General features: G+C 29.6%; 2 protein-coding genes and 1 pseudogene across 2 annotated transcripts in view; 2 read left to right on the plus strand and 1 right to left on the minus strand.

Moving 5' to 3' along the window:
* Positions 1-989: 989 nt before the first annotated feature.
* LOC108692826 lies at positions 990-1,724 on the plus strand (annotated as a pseudogene).
* Positions 1,725-3,014: 1,290 nt separating this feature from the next.
* On the minus strand, positions 3,015-8,003 carry LOC108692925 (glutamate receptor U1-like). Its single transcript, XM_018201503.1, has 8 exons — positions 7,868-8,003; positions 7,461-7,576; positions 6,404-6,574; positions 5,946-6,196; positions 5,541-5,749; positions 4,980-5,254; positions 4,569-4,762; positions 3,015-3,084 (listed from the first exon to the last, which is right to left on the minus strand). The coding sequence occupies exons 1-8, from the start codon at positions 7,937-7,939 to the stop codon at positions 3,065-3,067; spliced, it is 1,308 nt and encodes a 435-aa protein (XP_018056992.1). The 5' UTR covers positions 7,940-8,003; the 3' UTR covers positions 3,015-3,064.
* A 10,346-nt stretch (positions 8,004-18,349) lies between these two features.
* LOC108693003 (putative inorganic phosphate cotransporter) overlaps positions 18,350-24,447 on the plus strand; it is a 39,470-nt gene continuing 33,372 nt past the window's right edge. The window contains exon 1 of the mRNA XM_018201630.1: positions 18,350-18,670. Within this exon, the coding sequence (XP_018057119.1) occupies positions 18,583-18,670 (88 nt within the window). The 5' untranslated portion in view covers positions 18,350-18,582. The remainder of the gene's footprint in view (positions 18,671-24,447) is intronic.

Here is a 24,447-nt window from a genome sequence, read left to right on the forward strand (position 1 = left end):
CTTTACAAAAGATATGCAAAAGAAAATTCTTCTACAAAATAATTGCTTGACGAGTTTTGTTCACAGTTTGCGTAATAAGGTAGTATTGGTGTGAGATTTTTTTTAGTACGGCTGCATTCGAAAACTTCGCTCGGAAACTTCGCTCGGATGCTTTGGATTCATCATCTGTTCTTGTTTAATATTAAATGTTGAATAAGAATAGTTGATGAAAAAAAAAAAAGCATTAAAGCTATCCGAGCGACGTTTCCGAAAACAATATAAATAAGCAAAACACATTTTTGCACATTAGGATTGTTTTGTAGTATTTTTTAATACGCTGTTTTTATAGAAATATTTTTTAACAAGATGACTTTGTAAAATCAGCTGAGAATTAAATCCACGACGATTTTTAAAGTCTGTTTTTTATTATTGCACTTTCTGAAGTAGTACACACAATGGATGTTTTCCAGCAACGTTCATAGATAACACAGTGTAACACTGTGTCTTACACAAAGTGTTTCAATTATAACACAGTGTTACACTGTTCGACCCAGTAAAAAACTAAATATGAGCGTGTAAAATGTGTCAATGCTAACTTTTCAAAAAGTTATTTGGTAGCCGTACTTATTTTGCAATAAAACCTTCAAAAATCGTCAATTCTGAAAAAATTAACTTAATTCTAAATAAAAATCATAAATCTATTATTGATACGCTAAATATAATTATAAGAATGGAAGACTGCAATGCATTCTGATGTTACATTATGAAACTAACCTGCGTTCCAACAATTACTTTACACAAAGGTACACGGTGTAATGTCTCTGTGACCTAGCTAGAAAACAGCCAGTGCCAATAAGTTGAAGTGAAACAAATATACGTTTATTTCACTTTAACTTATTGCACCGATTTAAAGTGCAGCAATAAAAGAAAACAATGCACAGTTCTGCCAATAGATGGCGACATGCATTCGTCAGCTGATCACGTCTAAAATATTTAGATATCTAGTTTAGATTACACCGAATGATTTTCCTCGAAATGTTCGGAGGAAACTGAGGAATGACACTTAATCGCAACATTGTTATTAATATTTTAAACTGAATTAAGTAACGCAATTATATCAGAAGAAGATACTTCAGAATGAAGCCTCAAGATATTTATTACAACAAAGCTGAAATGGTAATAATCAAAGGACTAAAGCATTCGAGATTAATAAGACGTTTATATTCATAATTAGAAAAGAATATTATAACATTATAGCCTCTGTTGTTAAGAGACAAATGCTATAAAAACGATTTAACAAATTTAACGTCTCGTATCCACAGATATTCAGAACGTGATACGTAACCTCACTTTTTTGCTATTTTAGACCTTTGGAAATAAGGTGAGCAGGCTGACTGAATTGTGTGACTCGCAAAATGTGCTAGAAAAGTAATAATGCAATCTGACGCTATCATCAGAAGCAATCTGGCCAAGACAGGTCGCTATTGTATGTATTATTAGCCAGAATGCTATCATCCAACTGCCTTTCAAGAAATTTAGCAGGGAGTAAGTAAAGTTCTTTACTATATTAACATATTTTATATTGATAGTTTTAATGGATATCAGTTTTAATATTAAGACTAGCAATTTGCCCGAGAATGACTCTTTAATACAATTACGATAAATACTAAATTCTAAAGTGATAAACTTTACTTAGGGTTGTATTTTTTTTCTCCAAGATCCCCAGTTCCACAATACACGGTTAATTCTTAACTGAGATTTAACTTGTTATTTCTTAATTTCTTATGTCTTTCCAATTCTAGAATTGGAAAGAGATAATGAATAAGGTGAATCTTGGTTAAAAATTAATTATGAATTATGAAAAAAATAAACCTCTAACAATGGAAAATTATTGTGAAAGAATGGGCAATCTTAAACGCAGCATTGCCATTGGTTAGTTCTTATGTTTACATAGAAAAGAAACCCATATTTGTATGTATTATAACTTTTACCTGCCAAATCAAGTAAGTATAGCGCAATTCCTTCATCAAACCTACTTGTGTCGCTATAGAGTAGACGGTCCATTCGAAGAACTTGTTACATTGAAATCAGCGCGGTCATAACCAAAAACAATCATGTCGTCTTTTACTTGTTTCGCTGGCAGAAGAGTTGCCTGAGTGCACTCTGGATTTCGTGATAGATTACACGAAGAATTATTATAAGCGCTTCTTACCAGCACGTATTTAATCTTCGTTTATTCGTATATATATATAATAATATACAGTTGAAGGACTTATTCTTTTCAAATGCATTATATGTTTGCGTTCTGCAAGATGTAATTAAACATAGCATACGTGAAATTAGGGAATTTAAAAGAGGTACAACTGAAAAGAATAGATATAAAATTAGCGATATGAATTTTTTTATAATGAATGTATATATTTTTTGTTATATTTTTGAATTAAATAAAGAATATTTGAATCAATAAAGAAATCGATTTTAATAAATAACATACGTCTGCACTTAAGTATGTCTCGACTTAATGGATCTTGTAATAATATTTCCCTGGAGATATGTGCTATATAGATAACAATCCCTGTATATTACTGTCGCGACTGATTTTAGCTGTGAATCATTATAACTAGTAAGATTTATTTATATACTCTTTGTAAATAATTAATTTCAAATTTTATACGTGAAACGATCTTAAAGCTTGTTTATTAATCACATTGTGCGCATTTATTTTATAAGTAATCTGTTCCACACAGTGTTTTCTACAAAAGGACTGTTGAAACTTTATTAAAGGATCTGTACACATGTTTGATAACTTTACATTAATATTTATATTAACATTAATATTTATATTAATATTTGTATTACGTGACAACACATTAAAATAATAACGACAAATCATTTATTAAAAAGGATACAAACATCTAATAAAATAATACAAATCATTCTAATCAAAACTTTATGAAGTTCAAAATTAGATTAGTGCAACAGAAAGCTCAGGAAAATCTGATGCCGCTGAATTTCTTTCGAAGTATACATTTCTGCAGACATTTAATCAAGATATTCCACAATGTTTCTGCGTTTGACACTTCTTTTATCGCGTGCATAGTTTACCTACGAGAAAAAAATATTACATAATAAATAGCGCAAGACATGATAATGAAGTTTCTCTTAAAGGAATGTTGAAGCAGTGATTGAACTTTATCGATGCCGATAGTACAGACTTTTTTAATTAAAAATGTTAATTCCATTTCCTGCATTATCATTTTAGTTCGGACATATTGTAGCACACACACAAATTGCTGCGTTACACAATCAAGCGTGTGTGCTCGTATATATTTATTTTATTCTGTATATTCTCTATCTGTATCTAACAATTTGCAACATCATCTCTCTCAAGCATTTCCTGCTACACGTGATTACTGCACTGCTTACTGTTCTGAATCTTCGCTAAACATATGCATGCAAGTAAATCGCAAGTTGAGTGAAAATCTTTTTTTTTTTAGATTTTTAATAATTAGTTTCATAAACTCAATATTGTTCGTTTATTATTGGGTGTTCAAAAAAGGTTGAGACCTCGGATTTACTTGGGAGGATGACGTTTTTGAAAAAAATTTTTCAGACATAAGTTGTATTGTATAAAAAGATTTATTTACAAATCTTATCAATTTGATTTGAATCGGCATCGCCAAAGTCAGATTAAGATCAAATCAATTTTTTTAAATGACATCCTATTTTTAATGCCAGAATCTAATAGCTGGTGTCAAGAACTTTTCAAAATATTGTAATAAAATTTTTCATTAAGTACTTTTCGAATTATAAGACTTGGAAGTTACAGTATTGCCGGCATTAGCATTATGCAAGGTGTTCGACCGACAACTAAAACCTCTTGAATGCTCTTCAGGATTATGTACTGGATAACATTTATCAAGAACAAAACTACTGAAGATTATTCCTCTTATTTTCATTTTTATACTAAAAATTCATTTTTATGTAAAGATGAAAATAAAAGATGTAACCTCCAGAAACCTTGATCTTGACAAATTATAATTACAAATTATAATTTAATGAAAAATAACTTCATTACAGTGTTTTGAAAAGCTCTTGACACTAGTTATTAGATTCTGGCATCAAGAATAGGATATTTTATTTTAAAAAATCGATTCGACCTTAACCTAATCTTGGCGACGCCATCTAAGGTCATACTGATAAGATCTATTTATATTTTACAATTATTGTCTAAAACATTTTTTTTAAAAACGTCATCCTTTCCCGAATAAATTCGGGATCCCGATCTTTTTTTAACGCTGCATACCCCCGATGAGTGGTACCGCATCATGTCATTCATACAAGCTGTAAAACTTCTATATAAGGAAATATCTAAATCGAGTGATAACTTTATTAATTTAAAAATGTAAGATTTTGAATCTTTTTACTGTTTTCAATATAAAATCGAATATTCCACTTCTTTATTTTGTGTCTATTTTAATCCTGTAACAGGATTTTTTATCCTATTTGATCAATTCGGAGAATTTCATACATTTGTAAGTATCGATAAATTCCGTGCTCACGTCATCTAGCATTCCTTTAAATCTTACCTCTATGCCATAATAACTCGAACGCAAATACGATTACACAAAGAAGTATTCCGTAGCCCATTGTGACCAGCGCGAAGTAGCATTCTGTGAAACCGATAGTGATGAAGCTAGTTTGACTCGCACATACTGGTTTTCGCGTATATAAGCGATATTCCTCGCGATATTTGAGTCCGTATTCTCGCAATTTTAGAGCTCTGAAAACATAATTCCTGAGTGCCGAGAATTATTATATCATGAGATAGTTGGTTCGTATACACAGTACAATTTTTAGGATAACGTGACAAAAAAATATGTTTTTAAAGCTATGTGATATTTTTATGTTAGATTTTAAACTTTAAGAAGCTTCATATCGAAATTTAAGGATTTAAAAACTCTACGTCTATGTGAAAATAATTAAAGGTATCTATTTACCCAGTTTTTATTATTTCTGAGTAAGGTGATTGCTCTTGTATCACAAGAAGCGGATATAAGACATTTAAGAAATCGATTTCAGTTAAACCGCACTTCTCCTCCTCCAAATATGTGTCTTGCATCAGTTGGTAAACCGTACCAATTTCACCATGAAATGCGAAGAGTTCGTTTCTTACGCGACGTACACCTTCTTCTACAGACATCCAGTTAGATTTGCTTCCTTTCGGCTCGATTCGATGTTCTAGTATTGTCTTTCTAATGGAATCTTGGAAAGACTGTCATCCCACAAAGAACTTATCTGTTTTTGTATCTTTTGCTACATATTAATACTTTTTATGCCGTAATAAAAGTCGAAAGGTTTCATAATAAATTATATAATTGTAATTATTACATAATAAGAGTTCTTATATTGGGTCCGGAAAGTTGTCATGCCGATGAAGGAAAATTGAAACGCAGAAGATTTAAATTTTAGTATACATTTATTAAATTATATAGATTAGTCGGCACGAACTTTCCGGACAATCCAATATTATTAATTTCTGCGAGTTTTTATTTACCGACCTTAAAATAATGTCTATTATATACTACATCCTGCACGCCCAGCTTTAAAGGACTGTTTAAGAGATCCGGAAGAGTTTTGATAGAATCTGTAGTAGATTGCAGCAAATTCACGATATTTGCTGTATAAGCCGCGTAGAGACTCAGCGAGGCCAGTAATAACATAAGAGTAACAATTCGAGACGAAACTCTGTAGGGCTCGTACGAATATCCTACAAGAATTTTATAAATTTTATGTGGAACGAAATGAAAATAATTTAATCCATTGTAAAGTATAGTATAAATATTACAGTTTACGTATTTGCGAGAAAGATAAAATTTGATATCTTAGAGATTTTTGAATAATATTTGAGAATCATGTTAGTAATATTCCAAGTCTACGATTATTACCGAAAACCGTTTCTTTACCTTGCTGAAAAAATGCGCCTAAAAGAATGAGAAGATTATCGCTGACTGTTGGCTTGCTGGGATTTAGATTCCAATAGGCTGTTGATTTTAACATCCTATCGCGATTGTATTCCCATTTAATGGATAAGTACAGCAAACAAAAAACCAAAACGAAAAATACTGCAATTGCTATCCAGACGTTTCGTTGAAAAGGCAGAGTAAATATGTTGCTCACAGTCGACAGTAAAGGTCGCCGAAATATGAAACGCGAGCTATATAGATTTGTACATAAAATATCAATAACAGTATAATAAAACGAAGAATTATAAGAAAAAGTTAAAATTAATAGCAATTTAATTTTTTTTTCAGTAACAAAAGCTAAATTATTAACTTTAATTGAAACTTTAATTATGTCCAGCCTTTCCCAAAAGTTGCCTTTAAAAAAAGATGTAGAAAATCAATTTAATAAATAGTGTTACCCCGTATGTGTATACAATTGGATGTATTGCACAACACCGATACGTTCTGGCACGAGAAATGTAGCGGTACCGGCGATATCAATTTCACGCCGTTCCAACATCCCGATCATTCCGTTCCAAGAACCATTCTCAGTGCGATATCCCCAGCTGTTCGTAACTTCGAAACTTATCCTAAAGCAAAAGTATACAATTTTTAGTCGTTGATTAACACAATATCTTAACGAGCAATGAATACATATATGCTGCCATATATATAAATATCAAATGTGTATATTTGTACATATTTATATGTCGTATTATATCATTTGTATATCTATATTTGCTGGGCTGTATTTCATAATCCGCAAATTATCACATCTCATATAGTATCTCGTGTTCATGAAAGTGATAATAATTTTTTTATTCAAAAACGATTATTTGATCAAAATTCTTTTATCAGAATTCTTAATTTATTTGATATTGAAGAAAGATATATTGATCAGGTAATAGATTAAGATAAAAAAATATACAAACTTATATTCATTTATATAAAAAGTCGCTTCATCTTTAATTAAATATTTTGTGCGAATATTTATATGATTATTACAGACGAGCAAAGATTTTAAAAGTTATATCGTAATATTTATGGATTTAGTAATAAATTTTGACTTTGAAGCAGCCAACACCACAATTAGAGAGTACATGCAGTAATCATGCAAATTTGTCTGTTATAATAATTAATAAATATGATTAAACAAAATTGATTAAACGTAAATTAAACTTATTTGATTAAACAAAACATGATTAGATCCATTCATCTAATCATGTAGTTCTCTGGTTAAATCAATTTATCATTGTTTTTGACGTATGAAGGTATATCGCTTGATTACTTCGCTGTAACCTCATTAATTAACCTTGAGCTCGAATTTATTACGTCGTTTGAAAGCTTGCATTCGTGATTTTAAAATTGGCAAGACAATTTGTTATAAATTTGGTATAAATTATCTCCGTTTCATGGATTTATTTCAAACACCCCAACAAAATATTTGGCCGTTGTGATGTTGAAAATCAAACTCACGTTGCATTCATTCGGTTCACTAAATGCAGTATCCATGGATAATTAGCCTTTGTGACAGGATCTACGGATTTATCCTTGAAGTCAGTCAAATGGTTGATGGTGTTAGGATCTGTCATCTGTATATGTGCAATAGTAATAAATCTTAAAAGAAAATATCTCTTTTGTTAAAAAAAAAATGGCACTTAAAATGGAGATTACGTCATAGCATTTTTGAAATTTTATTATTGACGTCGCTTGTACTTTGATTTTTGTCTAATATTAAATGTTATATAGATGTCTAATATTAAATGTTATATAGATGTCTAATATTAAATGTTATATAGATATTTTATTAGCTTGTATACAGAATGCTTTGACGTCTCATTGGTGTTTAAGTGCACTTATATGACGATTATATTTCAAAGTACCACGAGACAAGATTTAAGTGTCGTCTGTTGAAGATTTTTCCTTCGTGCTGAAGCCACATCGAAAGTGCTCATTTTCAAACCGTTTTCAATCGTCCAATTTCCACGATTTTCCCTTATTACACTTTTCTGCGGACTTGGTCGATATATAGATGATAATTCGAAAAAATCACCATCGAATCTTTGCGCAAGGATCACGTCGCTATCAGGATAAATCGCCATATCCTCGAAGATTTTCAACACGGAGTCATTATATGTAAAAGTAAAATTATCGTTGTCGATTATCATTTTTCGATCTTGAAAAAGCAGCCACTTTGTCGGAGCGACGAACATCCTTTTCGAGTGTACCTGTCATTTCATATCAGATATCGATCATGATAAATTAGAAGATTGGTATAAGATAACGAAATAAGATAACGAAATTGTGAGTCTCATTAGTCAAAGTGTCAGCGAAATGTAAAGACAATTTTTTTTAAATATATAATATGTTAACAGACATAAATATTATATTACCTGTCATAAAATATCAATGGCGTAATCGCAACATAAATTCAACATATATAGATTTTGATGTTCTAAATTATCGTAAATTTTCGGATTAAGTTCTTCATAGAAATTATAAATATTGTGTATCAAGTAATTACTCGATAATATTCTTGATAATTTAATCGTATCATCTGCGAAAGGATTTAATTTCTAATGAATATCTTTTGCGTTATTTTTATTAATAAATAAAAATAGAAATTGTATTATATATCTATACTTGGAAGGAACGATTTTGTTGAAGTATCTAAAAATTAATCTAGATATAGATCTGAAAATAATTTTGTTGAACCTATCGATTCTTTGGCCTTTTATCTGTCATCATTTCTGAGATAAAAAGTTAATATAATGTATTCTTTTAGCTAGACTTGTAACTTTTTATCGAAGAATGTAAGGTAGGTACATCTATTTTGGTTATTCAATGACATATTATTAAATTGATGAATCTACTTAAATGATGAGCAAAATATAAAACAAATAGAGTTACATGTTGCATGTAACTTTCAAAGAGAAATCATCTCCTGGAAGATCGAAAATTTATCTTAATAATCCTCAGAAAAGAATATTTATAATCTATGTCTTATTTAATCTTCCAAGAATATAAAATGTCTTGGAAAAATATGTAAAGAAGGAAAATAGAAAAGAAAATAATTGATGCTAGAGTTTCTTAGAGTTTTATTTATTTATCCATATATTATCCCTCAAGAATCTCTTATCTTTTGGCATGTCATTGTTTTTTTTTTTTTCATTTTAGATTTAAGGAAAAAAAAGAAAAAAATAGTAAGAAGAGAAAATTTGAAATACATTGAGACATTTGTCTTATGTTAGTATGTAAATACGTCAAAATAAATATTATTGAGATAATGTTCACATATTTACACGGTTACACTTGTATTTAGACTCTGATTAATTCTTTTCTATTATTTATTGTACGAACTGTCTCGATGTTTACGAATAAAAATATTGCACAGCAAGAAAGTTCTCGAAAAAATAAGGAAAAAATAAGGAAAAAAAAAATATTATAAAAAAGCTTTTTTGCTATTTTTATTCCAACCAATAGTTTTTAAAATACGAAAATTTAAAATTGCCATCATAAATTACAGTTAAACGGCTTCTTATCGTGAGCCACCACTAACACCATTCGATATCTACAACTCAAGGACAGCGCTATTTAACTGTAATCCGTAATTGTAAACCGTTTGCAATTTTAAACCGTCATACTTAAAAAAAAATCGCAAATACTTTATTAACTTTTTTTTTCAAGAACTTTCTTGTTCTATTATTTTGTGAATTTTGGAACATTCTGTAGAAGATCATTTTTTACTTTCTCTATTAGTATATTTTTTGCAATTACAGCTAATAGTTATTATAAATTTCGAGTGCTTCCTTCCCTCTTTAATGAGCAACTAATATATAAAAAATTATAAACACGAAAATCTTGCCATTATTAATGCACAGTTGTAGAGATATTCTCGAAGGTGGGAATAGAGCGGGTGTCGCGTTCACGATAAATCTGACGATCACGTCGTCGACGCGAAATGACGCGATTACGTCATTGCCGAGTGATAACGCAAGGATGTACAGGATAATGAGGATCATCCCGATCGCGCTTGTCTCCGCTGACTGCGGAAATTCTTCAGGATCGTAAAGAGACTCGATTGTTTGTTCACCATTTATTGTACCATAATCTCTCGGTACGTTCATGATTACATAGCGATTTGCGTAATTCTGCACATTGTAAAATTACGAATCCGCAAAAAAATTACGGACAATCAAGGTAACGAGCGTTATTACGACTGGTGAAATATTCAGGGTACATAATAGATGCTTGTTAACGTCTGTCAACAGATTATATACTTCGGGTGCTTGTCGAGACACGATTTCACCAGCTTTCCTCGTTCTTACGAATGCTTTTTCATCCCTCTAAGTGCACTATTTAAAACAATAATGGCAGTTAAAGCACTATAAATCCATGAAGAATGACAGGCCTAAGAGACTTAGCCTGTTTCCAATGTCGCCTGTATGATTTTCGAAAGATTTTCTTGCTTGTTTTCTTATCGTAAAATGAAGGTTTTTGTATTCCGAGCACTTCTGGCACACATATTTGACAGCACATGTTGAACAGTAGTAGCGATTATTATATCAGACAAATTTATTTAATATATATTAAGCTAAATATTGTTATATTTTAATTGAACATAATTAAAGATAGGGGAAAAAAATTTTTGTTTACGAAAGTTTTATTTTTGTGTTCCTGATTAAGGCAACATATTAAGTTCGGACGGTACATTCAACAACTTTGTAAAATAATAGTTGTAATTGTTGTAATAATTATTTCCGAATTTCAGGAGTGCAGGTCAAACTGAAGTCATTGACTATGTAAAATAACGTAATCAAAAAATTTTGAGTCAAAGTGGCATCGGATAGTGCACATTTATGTAACTTGCCTACACTTAAGGTAAATTATCTTAAATATAATTATTATAAGTTGATAATTGCATTTGAATTTTTCCATCATGTTTTGAATTAAAATAATGAATAGATTACTACTTGATCAGTTCTAAAATCAAGAAATAATTAAATATTTTTTTTATAAATAGAATAGCTGTGATAAAGTGTAGGATTTTTTCAATATGTTAATTTATTCATTTATGATAAATTTTTTTATTTTTTAAGACAGTTGGTTTATTAGGCCTCTCTCTACAATTTTCAATGAAAAATAATTCTATGCATTATATAATCGTAATTTACAAAAAATATTTCAGTTTTTTATTTCGTTTTATTACCCTTATCTTTTTGGAAATCTGCCATTCGACTGATATTGCGGCGAAGAAAATTGTTATACATCCAATATTTTTTTATTTAAAATCTGTAATACTTTAGCAATTTGTAATTCAGATATTGTATAATAACTTTTTTTTATTCCTAAAATAAAAATTAATTTTATTGATTTATAAAAAGTAATTGACGTAAAAAAAATTTTTTTTTAAATCTTGTCAGAATAGTCCCTTATTTAAACTAAGATATTTAATATTTATATAATTTAAAGCTACAATATATTATATTTTTTTATTAATTTTATATGATTTGCTTTCGATATACAATATATCGATATACATAAAATTAAAAATAATTGTTGTATCAGGTATACAAATGAATAATCCAAATTTTTTTAAATTCAAGATTTATTTTAAAAGAAATTAAAACAAATTTTTTAATAAAAATATAAATTCGCCGTTGCTTTTTATAACTTTAAGCCATCTTTCAGGCATCTGACGAATTCCATCTCGAAAAAATGCTGTGTCTTTGGACACTATAAAGTTGTCAAGCCATTTCTGGATCTCATCTACTGATTGGAAGTGGGTATTGGACAAGGTGTGTTGCATCGACCGAAACAGATGATAATCAGATGTCAGGATCAATGTCTGGTGAATACGCAGGGTACTGCAAGACATTCCAGCTAAAATTCATTATAATGTCTTTTGTGTTGGAAACAATGTGTGGTCTGGCGTCATGCAACAATTTCACAAGCTTGCCAGTATATGGGCATTTCTATTTCAATTCTTGACTCAAGCAGATTAATTGGCGTTGCTAGCAATCCGCAGTAACTGTTTCATCCAATTTCAACAGCTCATAATAGAGCATGCCCTTCATATCTCACCAAATGCAGAGCAGAATCTTCTTTCCGAAACGCTTTGCGACCGATGTTGATAGTTCGCCGGGATTTATGACTTTTTGCATTTAGGAATGTCATAAAGTATCCATTTCTCATCGCCTTAACGATTTTCCATAAGAAAGACTTTCGATTGCTTATTGAAAAGAGAAAGACATGCTGCCACTCATTGATTTTTGTTGGCTTCAGTGAGTTTATGTGTCCATCCATTTTTCTTCTTTTTAGATCTTATCCATCTCATGTAAGCGTTTGAAAATGATTTACTGTGTTACTTCCAACTGCTCTGCAAGCTTCTTTTGCGTTTGTGTCGAATTCTCAGCGAACAGTTATTCCAAATCATCGTTGTTGCATTTTAGAGAACCACCAGGGAGTTATTTGTTGATCGCACTGAAATCACTGCTTTTAAACCTCTTAAACCAAAATGCGCATGTATCGTACGATACAATAACCTTCATCGAGAAAAGAAAATTGATTCGCATACTTTTGTAGCATTTTTTCTTTGTTGGAATTCATATAGCATACAGTGTCGGATATGCATTTTACTTGTTGCCATGTTTGATTCTACTGAACTGAATATTTTTGAAAATTATATTGGACCTATCGCTAAAGGTGCGTTCCGAGTTACGCATGAAGCATGATGTATTGTTTTATCCTTCTTTATTATTTGATGAACAATGGACAAATGATGCATCATGCGCGTAACTCGGAACGCACCCTTAGTATAGCGATAGGCCCAACATAATTTTCAAAAATATTCAGTTCAATAGAATCAATCATGGCAACAGATAAAATGTATATTCGACACGGAACGCACCCTTAATGTCGTTTCTAATAGCTATATGTCAACACTACATAACTCGCAAAAAAGCGAGAAAATCAATAAAATTAATTTAAAATTAATTTCTAACTGCTAAAAAACATTTGGATTATTCATTTGTACATCTAATAAATTCTTTCAAAACCGAAAGATATAAAATCAAATACTTTATTTATTTATTTTACATTTAAGTGTTAATAATTGGATTTTATGGGAATAAAACTTTCCCGTGATACATGATGCTTTAATGTAAAAGTCTTTTTGGTGGAAAATTTTTATATAAATATTTCGTCAAAACATTTAACAGTACTTTTTCGCAATAAACATGCAAAATGATAATTATAATCTTAGTTTTAAGTCTGTACATATATGCTATATGATATCATAAAATGATAAGACTCAATACTCATATAATCGGTTCTGAAAACTTCTATTCCATGTGCGTACAATATGGGCGTTAATTTTTTCAAGTGTCTCCGATTATGCAATGACGAAGTTCGTTTTTTAAGCGATGCAATTACGTACATCTGCGTTTGTATTTATTTTTCAGAGGAAAGGCAAACATTGCATGTTAAGTCGAAATTGATACGTTATTTATGTATTTCTTGAAAATTATATTTAATTACTAACGAGAATTCGACAGTGAGCCATAAGTTGACGAGCAATCATTATAATCTTGTTAATCATTATAAATTCTCAATTAACGAGAGAAAACGTGCACGGAAGAAAACTTTTCACTTTTCCCAAACATTTCACCCGTGTGCGAAATCGTGCTTGTCGAGGAGATCATGCGGCGTATCTCCGCAATTAAGCGGAGCGAAGCGAGCAAATCACGCAATTATAAGGCGAGAGATACGCGACAATTGCAACATTTCACGTAGACAAGAGATGATTGCGCAACAATTCAATTCATAATAAAGAACAGATTTCTCTAAAGAAAATTGCGTTTCACGTGTCCTTAAAATTACTTTTGCACTTTTAATCCTTTTTCTTGTTTCAGTAAATAAATAAATAATGGATAAATGGCTTAAAAATTGAGGCAATATATGAATAAATAAATGCATGAATGAATAACAGATGTAAGAAAAATTAAGAATCTTTTTTGATTTGTTGTAATTCTGCGTTATACTTATGATGGACTCAACGGGCACCGTACTGTTTTTCTAGCACATGAAAGTTTCATAGATTGTTTTTGTAATAAAATTCTTTGGATAAAAATAGTTAATAATCAATTATGTCGCATTAAATTTATTTATTGAAATAAATTTTCCTCATGGATTACGAGGAATTAAGAGATATTTCGCAGATCACGCTTTTAGCCACGTATAGATCGAAACTTTGTTTGTCGCTTGCATCGGTTGCTCGCGTGATTAGTTAGTGATTGTCACGTGAGACGAGCCTCCCGCTTCTTATCAGTGCTTGTTCACGAGATCACTCGATCGATATGAGCAAACGTCGCATTACACGTGCTCAAAATTAATCATCTCAAGACTATAAATCCGTGGGGCGCGATTTAACAACTAGTTTTATTACCATCTTTAATAGTCTGCATGAAATGTACGACTCTCGATCGCGATCGAATATTTTACTTGTAGACAAGATGATAATCCATTGCGCAAGATAAGACTTCGTGGAAGCAACTACGATTGCGTATTTCCTCTTTCGAAAGAGACATGTTCTTGTCACATTCTTATTTTGAATTTATCTGTGAAGGCAATCTGATAAGCCATTTAAAGAATTAATTTAAAGATTATATTCTTCTAGTCTTTCCTTAGCATTGTATTAGGAATCATTTATTCGCTATTGCTTTATTGCGCAGATTATTTCAAAATCTTAGATAATCTTAATCGCGATGTCGGGGAATTTTACATTTATCAAATATCTATCAAAAGTATCAATTTTATTGAGACATTTGCTACTTCCAGAGTTTTGAATACCAAATATGTATCGATTTTTATATATTCACGCAATTAGTTGATAATAATAAATCGAGTCTTTGATGTATTACTTTGACCGTGACTTTTGTTTCGAAAATGAAATCGCAAGAAAGTTCGTGTTTATCAGCCGGAAAGAAACTTTGCTATGCGCGGCTTGGTAAAATGGTTAAACTACATAGCTCGTTTGCTGACAAAAAGGAAAAGGACGGAAACACATTGCGATGCTACACTTTCTCGTCACTCGAAATGCGACCTGGTAAAATTACGAGCACGCTTTCGCCGTGGAAATTTTTTTATGGCATGACTAATGTTTCCGTAAACCGGGACCGTCATAGGTGTATGTAATTGGTATCATATAACTTGACAAAACACAAAGTCGTGTCGTACTATTTGTGAGTTTATTTGTGTATCATGAAACAATCGTTAACGCATTATACATCATATTTTCGTTAACATTACGATTGTTTCGTGATACACGAATAATAATTCACAAACGGTGCGACGCGACTTTGTGTGCTTTATCAAGTTATACTGATATTTTAATTGACAAGTTCATACAATCATATTCATACTGAAAAAAATACTAAATTTTAATAAATATATATTTGAATAGTTCTAAATGTAAACATTTATTTATATAAAAACCATTGATTTAATAATTTGATTTAATTATTTTTATCATAAATATTTATTTACTATAAGTAAATGTTTATTTAATACTATCCAAAGAAATATTGTCAATATTTAGTAAATTTTTTTTCGGCGCACACATAATTTTTTTTTAAATTTCTAAATGGACAATTATGGGATACAAAATATTTCAATAAATAGCAACGTTACGATTTTCACGTTTACAATATTACAATTCGCGTTAGTACATTTTCGCTGAACTTTAAATAAAGTCTAAATAATAAATTCACCATATATATTGTATACGTTAGAGTACAAGTAATTTAATGTTTGAAGAATGCAGAATAAAAAATGCGACAATGCAGCTATTACATAATTAACTAGCCGTTTCATTGCAATAAGAATGTATATGCTGTCCTTATCACGGATGCGCCACGCACAATGTATTCAATCTCTTTATCGCCTGCGTCATTTAAATTGGTAACTATGTTAAGAACCAAGATTGACGGAAGTGGAAGGGACGGATAGGACTGGTATAACTTGCTACTGGCAATGACTTGGTCGACGTGCCAGTTTATCGACCCGCGAATGAGGCCACAGTGATGGGGTCTGTGGGTCACTCAGAGACCCACCGATGATGATGATGATGACGATGACGGTGACATGCCGCAAATAAGAGACTCTGACAACATCGCAAGAGTCATTACCTCGTGAACGAGTCTTCGTGCCAAGAATGAGTTACGATTCCGGTGTGGAGAAGTAGTTCTCGTTAAGAGACGACCGCCTTGGAATTTCTGCTCAGAGACTTAGCGAACTTGCGCACGCAGTCATCGACTTTCCGCGGAAGAATTATATGAAACGGTGATTTTCCATAACGCTCACTTACGTTTCACTGTACATTTCTGAGAGAAAGACACATAATTGATAATATAACTTTAATGAATTATCTTCTGTAATATTTCTTCATTTTATTCGATTGACTCACAATATTATTATAAAACAAAATTAATTCTTATATCAAAGATAATATGATATAATAGAGATATTGGATTAATCTGATTGTTGAGCCGTATTTATATCAATCGTATTGATCTATCTGAATCCTTGTCTGATATAAGTTTCTATTATTAATTATTTGCAATAAATATTGGCATAACTGTCTCGATTTGTTTAGAATTAATTAACATTCCTGAAATATATTCGCTGTTTAACAGAATCGCGGAATTATATGTCAAGTTCTTATTTCTATATGTCAATAAATTTATCTGACATAATTAGTAGTGATCAATTTTTAGACTACATTGAATAGCGCAAGATTAATTATATCACGGTATCACAAAATCAATAATTTGAATCATATATAATATTGCAATTTTAAGAAAAAATAATCATTCTGCAGTTTTCCATATTGAAAATAATTTACTTAAAGAACATAAAAGATCTACAGTCATCATCAAAGGAATATTGTAATAGTTATTTTTTTTCTCAGAATAAATAGTTACGAGAGAAATTCTTTTATGTACCGGTTAGCCTTGGCACTATGAGTAGATTTGGCGATGTGCATCATTGACATTGAGAAATAGCTAATATCGTTCTTTTTTTAAATAATTTATCTTGCATATATTGCTCTATTGATTATTATATCAGATAACTGTTTAAAATTAGAAAATTTGTTTTGCTGTCCACAAATTCTTTTAGTAGCTATTTTTCTGCATTACACGACTAGTATTTTAAGAGATTTGATTAGCATTTTAATAATTTATAACTTATCATTAATTAGTCATGAGTTTTCTTGTACTACATGTCTTAAATATAAATATTTTTCAGTTATTGATATTAAATGAATTAAATCAGTTAACTTTAGTGAATAAAACAAATATAATAATAATAATAAGTGAAAGAGAGAGAGAGAGAGAGAGAGAGAGAGAGAGAGAGAGAATGAACAAATAAATGACTCGCTATTTATTAGTCATTCTAGGATACAATTTTCTTAAGTGTAAGAATAATACAACATTAACAAACATTATTAAAATGCAAATACGTACATGCATTAAAAAAAAAGAGAAAAAAGATAAATGCTTATATATAAAAAATAAAAAGAAGAAAGAAAGTAAAAATAAAAAATAGCTAACAAATGGCAATGTTAAATAATGCATTCACACATGCACAAACTTATGTACCATTAAATATTACAATACAGGTATTCATCGAAATTAATTTTAATAAAAACAATTTGATGTAACATTTTTTTAATGTAATAAAAGATCATTCCATAGCTCGACAGTGAAAGATACAAACGATTTTTTGTAAAATCGATAGGATTATCTAATTTTTTTTTTTGTAAAATTCAGTCCTACATGGTGGTAAATAAATATAAAAGATTTAAAACTTGTAAAGATTTCTCCAATAATTTTTTTTATTAAGAAAGAATTAACTTAAGATTGTTGAAACATTAAGGAGAAATGATCTAAGAAAATGATAAAAAAATTTTGATTTGTAATTGAAGGTGCTTTTACAAGATACGAAGCGAGAAAACAGCTTAATTTCAAATCAAATTTCAAGAATAACAACTTAATTTCGCATTATTCAAAGATTTACGAATAAAGAAAATAGCGTTAGTCTTTGAGACACTTTGTACATATTTAATGTGCACACCGTGCACTTGTCTCACATCATATCACGCATTGGTTTGGAATCTGCTCCTTTCGAGATATTCCATTGTATCGTTAAGCCGGTTTATTTTTAGACAATTCTATCTTTCACGTGTGCAGAGTATTGTTCTTAAGGACTTTACCATTTCGCTTTGCCTTTTTACTTACGATTCGCTGATAGGCACACAGGTGCGATTCAGGAAAAAGCGCACCGCGCGTGGGAGAGGAGTTGGGAGTCGCACCGGTGGGGCTCCCGACGTGGTCTAATTGGCCGACATGCGCGAGGTGTTCGCCTCTAAGTGTCTCGAGTTTGGCCGTGTTTGTAACAGTGTCAGAGTGACCGTCGCACTGCGTGTTACACGCGGAACAGGGCTGACGTCGGCTTTCCAGACAGAGCTTTCTTCGTTAAACACCCTTAAGCACTGACAAACTTCTTCATCGATCGACCCTTTGACATAGATGGTAATATGGTCGAGAACGCGATGACCCCAGATCGAAAGAAATCTGAGATGAAGAAACCCGAGACCTTTGATGTGGAAATTTCCGCTCCTAAAGGTAAATAAACATTTTATGATCATGAATTATTCTCGCACCAGAGATGCGATTTCTGAATGGCTTTTCAAATATATATGTAATCTTAAGTATAAATAGTTAAATATGTATAAATAAGTTATTTTAAGAGATTTGATCTTCGACTGAATTTGAACGCACGAAATATATTTTATGTTTTGTTTGTTGTGTTTCTATCATAAATAAATATAAGGATTTTTTGTGTGTTTAAAGTATGAAAATTTGAACTTGTTGAAATTATTAGATTTAAATAAGATTATCGATTAAGCTTATAATAAATGTAAATTCTACATATTGGCTCATATTCAGAATGCGCTTATTACGATGTTAGCGCATATTTATCATATATTTTATTATGTTACATATAAATATTATAACATTTAAAATATAAAAGCGCACATTGATTGATAATAAAAATACGTTTTGAATACGGGTTATTTATCCGAAAAATGTAAATACGCTATTAAATATCAAAAGAGCAATGTATTCAATCCTTTGAGTTGAATAACATTATATTAATTTCCATGTTAAAATGTAAATCAATTAATTTCTGTAGTTGATTTTAAAGTAAACAATGTTCGAATTGCTACGTATGAACTTATGGCGAATTCGTTGTATTAGTGCGCACTGGTGCATAAACCATTGTACACTGATTTAATTTTAATATAAAAGTGAAATGAAAATATTTCGAATTATAAAATATATATTTTAGCTAATACAATAAAATATATTGAGTATTTCAGGATTTATCGATTTCTATATGCAAACATATCTTTCCATTATTTCATGTACAACAGCTTTAATGTGCACCAGTGCGCACTGAATGTCCAATCGAATTCATTATTAATAATTAAACAATAAACTAAAGTTAAGTCAAATTTATTACATTTTCTTCAGTTAAATTGTTTAATTCTTTATTTTAATTAAAGTAACATTACGTAGCGATTTAGAAATGATTAAAAATAACTCAAATTAAATATAATTATGAATTTAACAATGTAGCTCTCCGAGTATTTTGAAATCTCCTCAGAAGGTATTGTGTAATACAGAGATGTGACTTGACTTTTGATGCGTCAAAAAGTTATATGATAGAAACAGAACTATTAGCAGATTGATAAAGTTTCATCTGTTATTTAAAAAATTTTAACTTATGAATTTGATTAGGTACATATAAGCTATTTTAATAGTACATGCAAAATTAAAATATTTTATATAACGTAATGCAATTATTTTCCATTATGTTATTTACACCAAAACATCATTTGTTTTTTCTTTAAATTATCGTATAGGAAAATTAGAGAAAGACAGTATGTTGATAACTTGGAAAGAAATTATTTTGAAAGAAAAAAAAACATGATAAAGACGGAAATTATATTGAGATTATATTTAATAATTAAATTAATAATAAAAAAAAATATATGTATATATACATATTTAATTTAGCATAAAAAATATGTATGTATATTCATATATATAATGTACATTTATACATGTGTGTATATATATTTATAAAATTTAAATAACTACTTCAAATAGTCTGAGTAATAGTATAAAATACAGCGAGAGATTTATAGCTGCTACTTCAGGCGATCGTATTTCTTGACTTCATTGTTACTTTCAACAGATAGAATTGAATCTTTTCATTATCCACTGATCTGTTACATAGAGTAGAAACGCTACTTTCACTTTCGAATGCAAGGTCAATGTTAGCGACAATATTGAAATGGTTAATTAGCGAGTATATATTAACTTTGTTAAAAATTGAATAATTTTACAATAAGTTTCACAGTGTAAACAGTCGCGAATTTCATAGAATTGCACTATATATTGTCAGTTTTTGTGTAACAATCGTATATTCACACAATTCAATACTATTCGTTTATTACAACTGACGAATCATAATATTAGTATTAAATTGCTTATAATTTTTTAATTCACAATCAATATAAAGAAACGACGACATATGAGACGAGATCAGGAATACTCCCAAAATTAAAAATATGATTCAAATTGATTTTAGACGCGATTTAATAAAACTTATTTATTTATAAGATTTTTTTTTTAATTTTGTCTTGTGTAACTTAAATTATTTAATATTGATTATCTCATAGATATTATCAAATAATGATCTTTGTCAAATAATTGACACAATATTCCAAATTTTTTCTAAGAATTGATTAAATAATTAAAATTTATAAACATTATTATTTTGAATTCTTAAGCAGTCTTTAGCTGCTATTTATATTTTATTTTGTGTTAATTGTCAGATTATTTAATATAAGTCTAAGTTATTTAATTTGTTGAAGCAAAAATGAATATCGATTACTATAATCTAAATTTTTCCTAAGAATTAAGATAAAAATCAGCGAATTTAAAAAAACTTAGATTTTATATGCATTTGATGAAAATTTAATAAAATGCAAGCATATATATTTTCTTAATGGACAGGATTTACAGATGGATTTTAATGCTGAATAATATTCATAATTATTATTACTGGTATTGTATAAGACTTTGCATTTCACATTTGCGAAAAACAAACAACGATTCATCGATACTCTTACGTAAGTCGATCGATCACCTACTGGCAGTTTGTTTGATGCATTCGCATGTAACTGACACATGACTCGGAAGTAATGAGATCACGTGATTTCATTGGCATTCCTGCACCTAATGGGATTGTTTGAAATGACGATTTGAAACATTCACCGGCAGTTTTACGTAATGTTAAATAAACTGTACCGTCAGATAATTACTTACTGGAGATTCTAATTAGCCCGCCTTCGCTACGTGACTTCTTACGCTGTTCGTGGCTTTCAGTAAAAATGTAAAATAATTTCGTTATGCAACTTTAATTTTGTTTTGCGGTTTTTTTTCAAGGAATTTGTCGCAGGAATTTGTTTCGAATGAATTGCATCGTAAAACCAGACGACATAATATAAATAAATTTTGACGTAAATAGATACCTACATATACAAATCAAAACATTGCGCGAGAGATCGCACATTATCAACAACATTTGTTTCAATTCTAAATATTTGTTGTAGTTTTATTTTGTTAAAGGAAATATTTTTAAACGAATTTATTACGAAATTATATTGAACTTATGTTTATATGAGTAATAATTATTCTTTCAGAATTTTAAATGGTTTTTTAAATTTGAATTTATGGATTTTATCGATTTATTATTGACATTTCCTTTAATTAAGCACAATTTGTGGTCATGAAATGTTTCATTTTAGTTATGAGAAACGAATAAGTTTGTAATAAAATAAAATGTTCTTGATTAATTTAGCCTTGTGTGTTTTCCGGTGAGAAAAATAGAGAAGTGAGATATTCGTGACGGTCGATGGACAATATATTGTCGTGACAATGTCTTGATGTAATTTTTTACAGAAAAATTGTAATTGAAATAATGTTAAATAATATTAAATATAAATTCAAATAGTGAGATTCACGTACTCGCAACAATACCGAAATTGAAACTTCTGTTTTCTATTTTTTATATTTTCCACGGTCCACTGAACTGTCACGCTGACATTTTCGTAACCTCTTAAAACCTGTGATTATTTTTTCTTTTTCTTCATTTTCACGCTAAAAACAATTCCGGATTTCTTTTCTCTCCATGTCGCAACGATTAACAAGGTCCCGAGAATACTCATTTACGTATTCCTTTCGAATGTTTCGATTGTTATCAGTATATAGTAATCATAATTGATCTACTATAAGATGATATTTTAATAATAAACTGGTTATTGAAAGATTTAAGATATTAAGTTGAAAAAAGATATTTTTTTTACCGATTTTAATTGATTATCGCTGATAATCAATTAATTTATTAGATCAGATTACTTATAACAGATTTTATCTCTACTTTTCTTTTATATTTTTGTTTATATTTTTAATTCAAGGTCTGAATCGGCTTATTAACGCTTTCGCTATTTTTATTCCTTTGCAAATCTATTCTAAGGAAAAAATGAAGCGTTAACCGACATTATACCATGAATAGTCGCTTTCACACAAATTCTTTTCGATTGGAAATAAGTAGAACAGCTATCGGAATTGGAAAGTTGAAAAAAGCGACAACCGTTAATTCATTGTAAGTTAAGTTGATTGCGCTTTCCAGGCAATTCTTCTGAATTTTAACATCGAGCAGACATTAAATATTAAATATTAAATGTGCATTACATGCAGTAATGTTTTTGAAATTAATTAATCGAACGATCCAACATGCTTGACGCATATCTAGCTTATTATTTATATGTATATTTAAGTAAAAGAATTATTGGTAAGTAAAGATAAGATATTAATCTTCATGAAAACAGGTACATCACTTATTTGTTCCTTAATTTTAGTTAAAATCAGACAATTGCGAAATAAAAGGAAATGAAAAGGCCGAATATCAATTAAAAATATTACTCTCCATTTTTTGAAAAAAGAAAAAAAGAATCAATATCTTTAATAATCAAGACACTAATTTAATAAGCAGTTGCACAAATAATAAAATATTTCATATTTTAATTTTGTAAATAAAAATATTCTATTTATCTTTTTTTTCAATTCCGCAAATTTTAATCATATTGAATAAATTGCAACATAATAATACTAATTCGTAAAAATTACAATTACTTGGTGAGATGTGATAGAATACTGCGAACTTCGAAAAACTTTGTATAACGTCATCGATGTACAATAATTTCTTTAATGATGTATCAGTCATTGTCATTGCGAGTACGTCACGTGCATCTTATGAATCTTATGATCTCAAAATTTTTATCATATTCAATAATCAAGCAAACGACTCATCAGTCATATATCTGTAGCTTGCGGAAGACTCCCTATCTAACGTAGATTATGAATTAAATCGCTTGTGTCACCATTGAGTTATTATAGGATACGTAGCAATTATTTGTCACTTTTCTATACATACTTATTTACTATTAGATAAGTCTTCACATTAATGTTTACGCTGATGTCTTCCTTGTGTTTGTTAATTGCTCAGATAATTAAGAAAAATACCTTAGAAACAGATATTAAACATTTCCGGTAAAGATACTGACATCGATGACATGTATTACATATTATGACATTATATATTTACATATAAATTACAGCAAGAAATATATAATTGTAGTAGTCAATCAAATTGTGAGATTTAAAAATTAATAAATCCATTATCAAACGACTTCTTGTAGGTTTTTGTAAAATTCTTGTTAAATTGTGATCATTCTTTAGCGATATGATGATAATCAAATATTTTAAACATCATTTTTTATCGACTGTTTTCAGTTTTAGATTCCAAATATCTCGTAAATATCACGTAACAATTTCTTGCCATTCAGCGTAACTCGATGTTTCTTTTTATCTTCGTAACCTTGAGAATAAGTAGAAATGTTAATATATGCGCAATCATTTATCTATCTATGAATAAAGATTTTATTTAATTGTAGTCATTCTGGCAACAAATATAGTTTCAGTTCTCTTAGCGTATTTCCTACACTGTTAGAATAATCCATTTTTAGATTTATTTTGTGATTATTTCTATGTACTTTTATGTGTTTCATTTTTTGAAATTTGAAAATTTTTTTTGATTCAGTAAAGTTTTATTTTTTTAGTGAAATCTTTTTTTCAGAATTCTATTTGACTAATGATCCAAATAATGATGAATCCAATATATGTCTCTCAATATATGTTTATAAAGTATATATACACATTATTATTATCATTGTAAGATCAATATCTTTTATATATATATATATATA

The sequence above is a fragment of the Atta colombica genome, unplaced genomic scaffold (genome assembly GCF_001594045.1).
Source record: "Atta colombica isolate Treedump-2 unplaced genomic scaffold, Acol1.0 scaffold83, whole genome shotgun sequence".
Taxonomy (NCBI): Eukaryota; Metazoa; Arthropoda; class Insecta; order Hymenoptera; family Formicidae; genus Atta; species Atta colombica.

What these genes read in the sequence shown, in the direction of transcription:
- LOC108692925 (XM_018201503.1), bottom strand. Translation starts at nt 7,939, where the DNA reads ATGAGCACTTTCGATGTGGCTTCAGCACGAAGGAAAAATCTTCAACAG. An exon ending in AGGCGCATTTTTTCAGCAAG is followed by an intron (nt 5,750 to 5,945) that starts GTAAAGAAACGG and finishes AAATTCTTGTAG; the next exon opens with GATATTCGTACGAGCCCTAC. An exon ending in CGAGTTATTATGGCATAGAG is followed by an intron (nt 3,085 to 4,568) that starts GTAAGATTTAAA and finishes TTTTTCTCGTAG; the next exon opens with GTAAACTATGCACGCGATAA.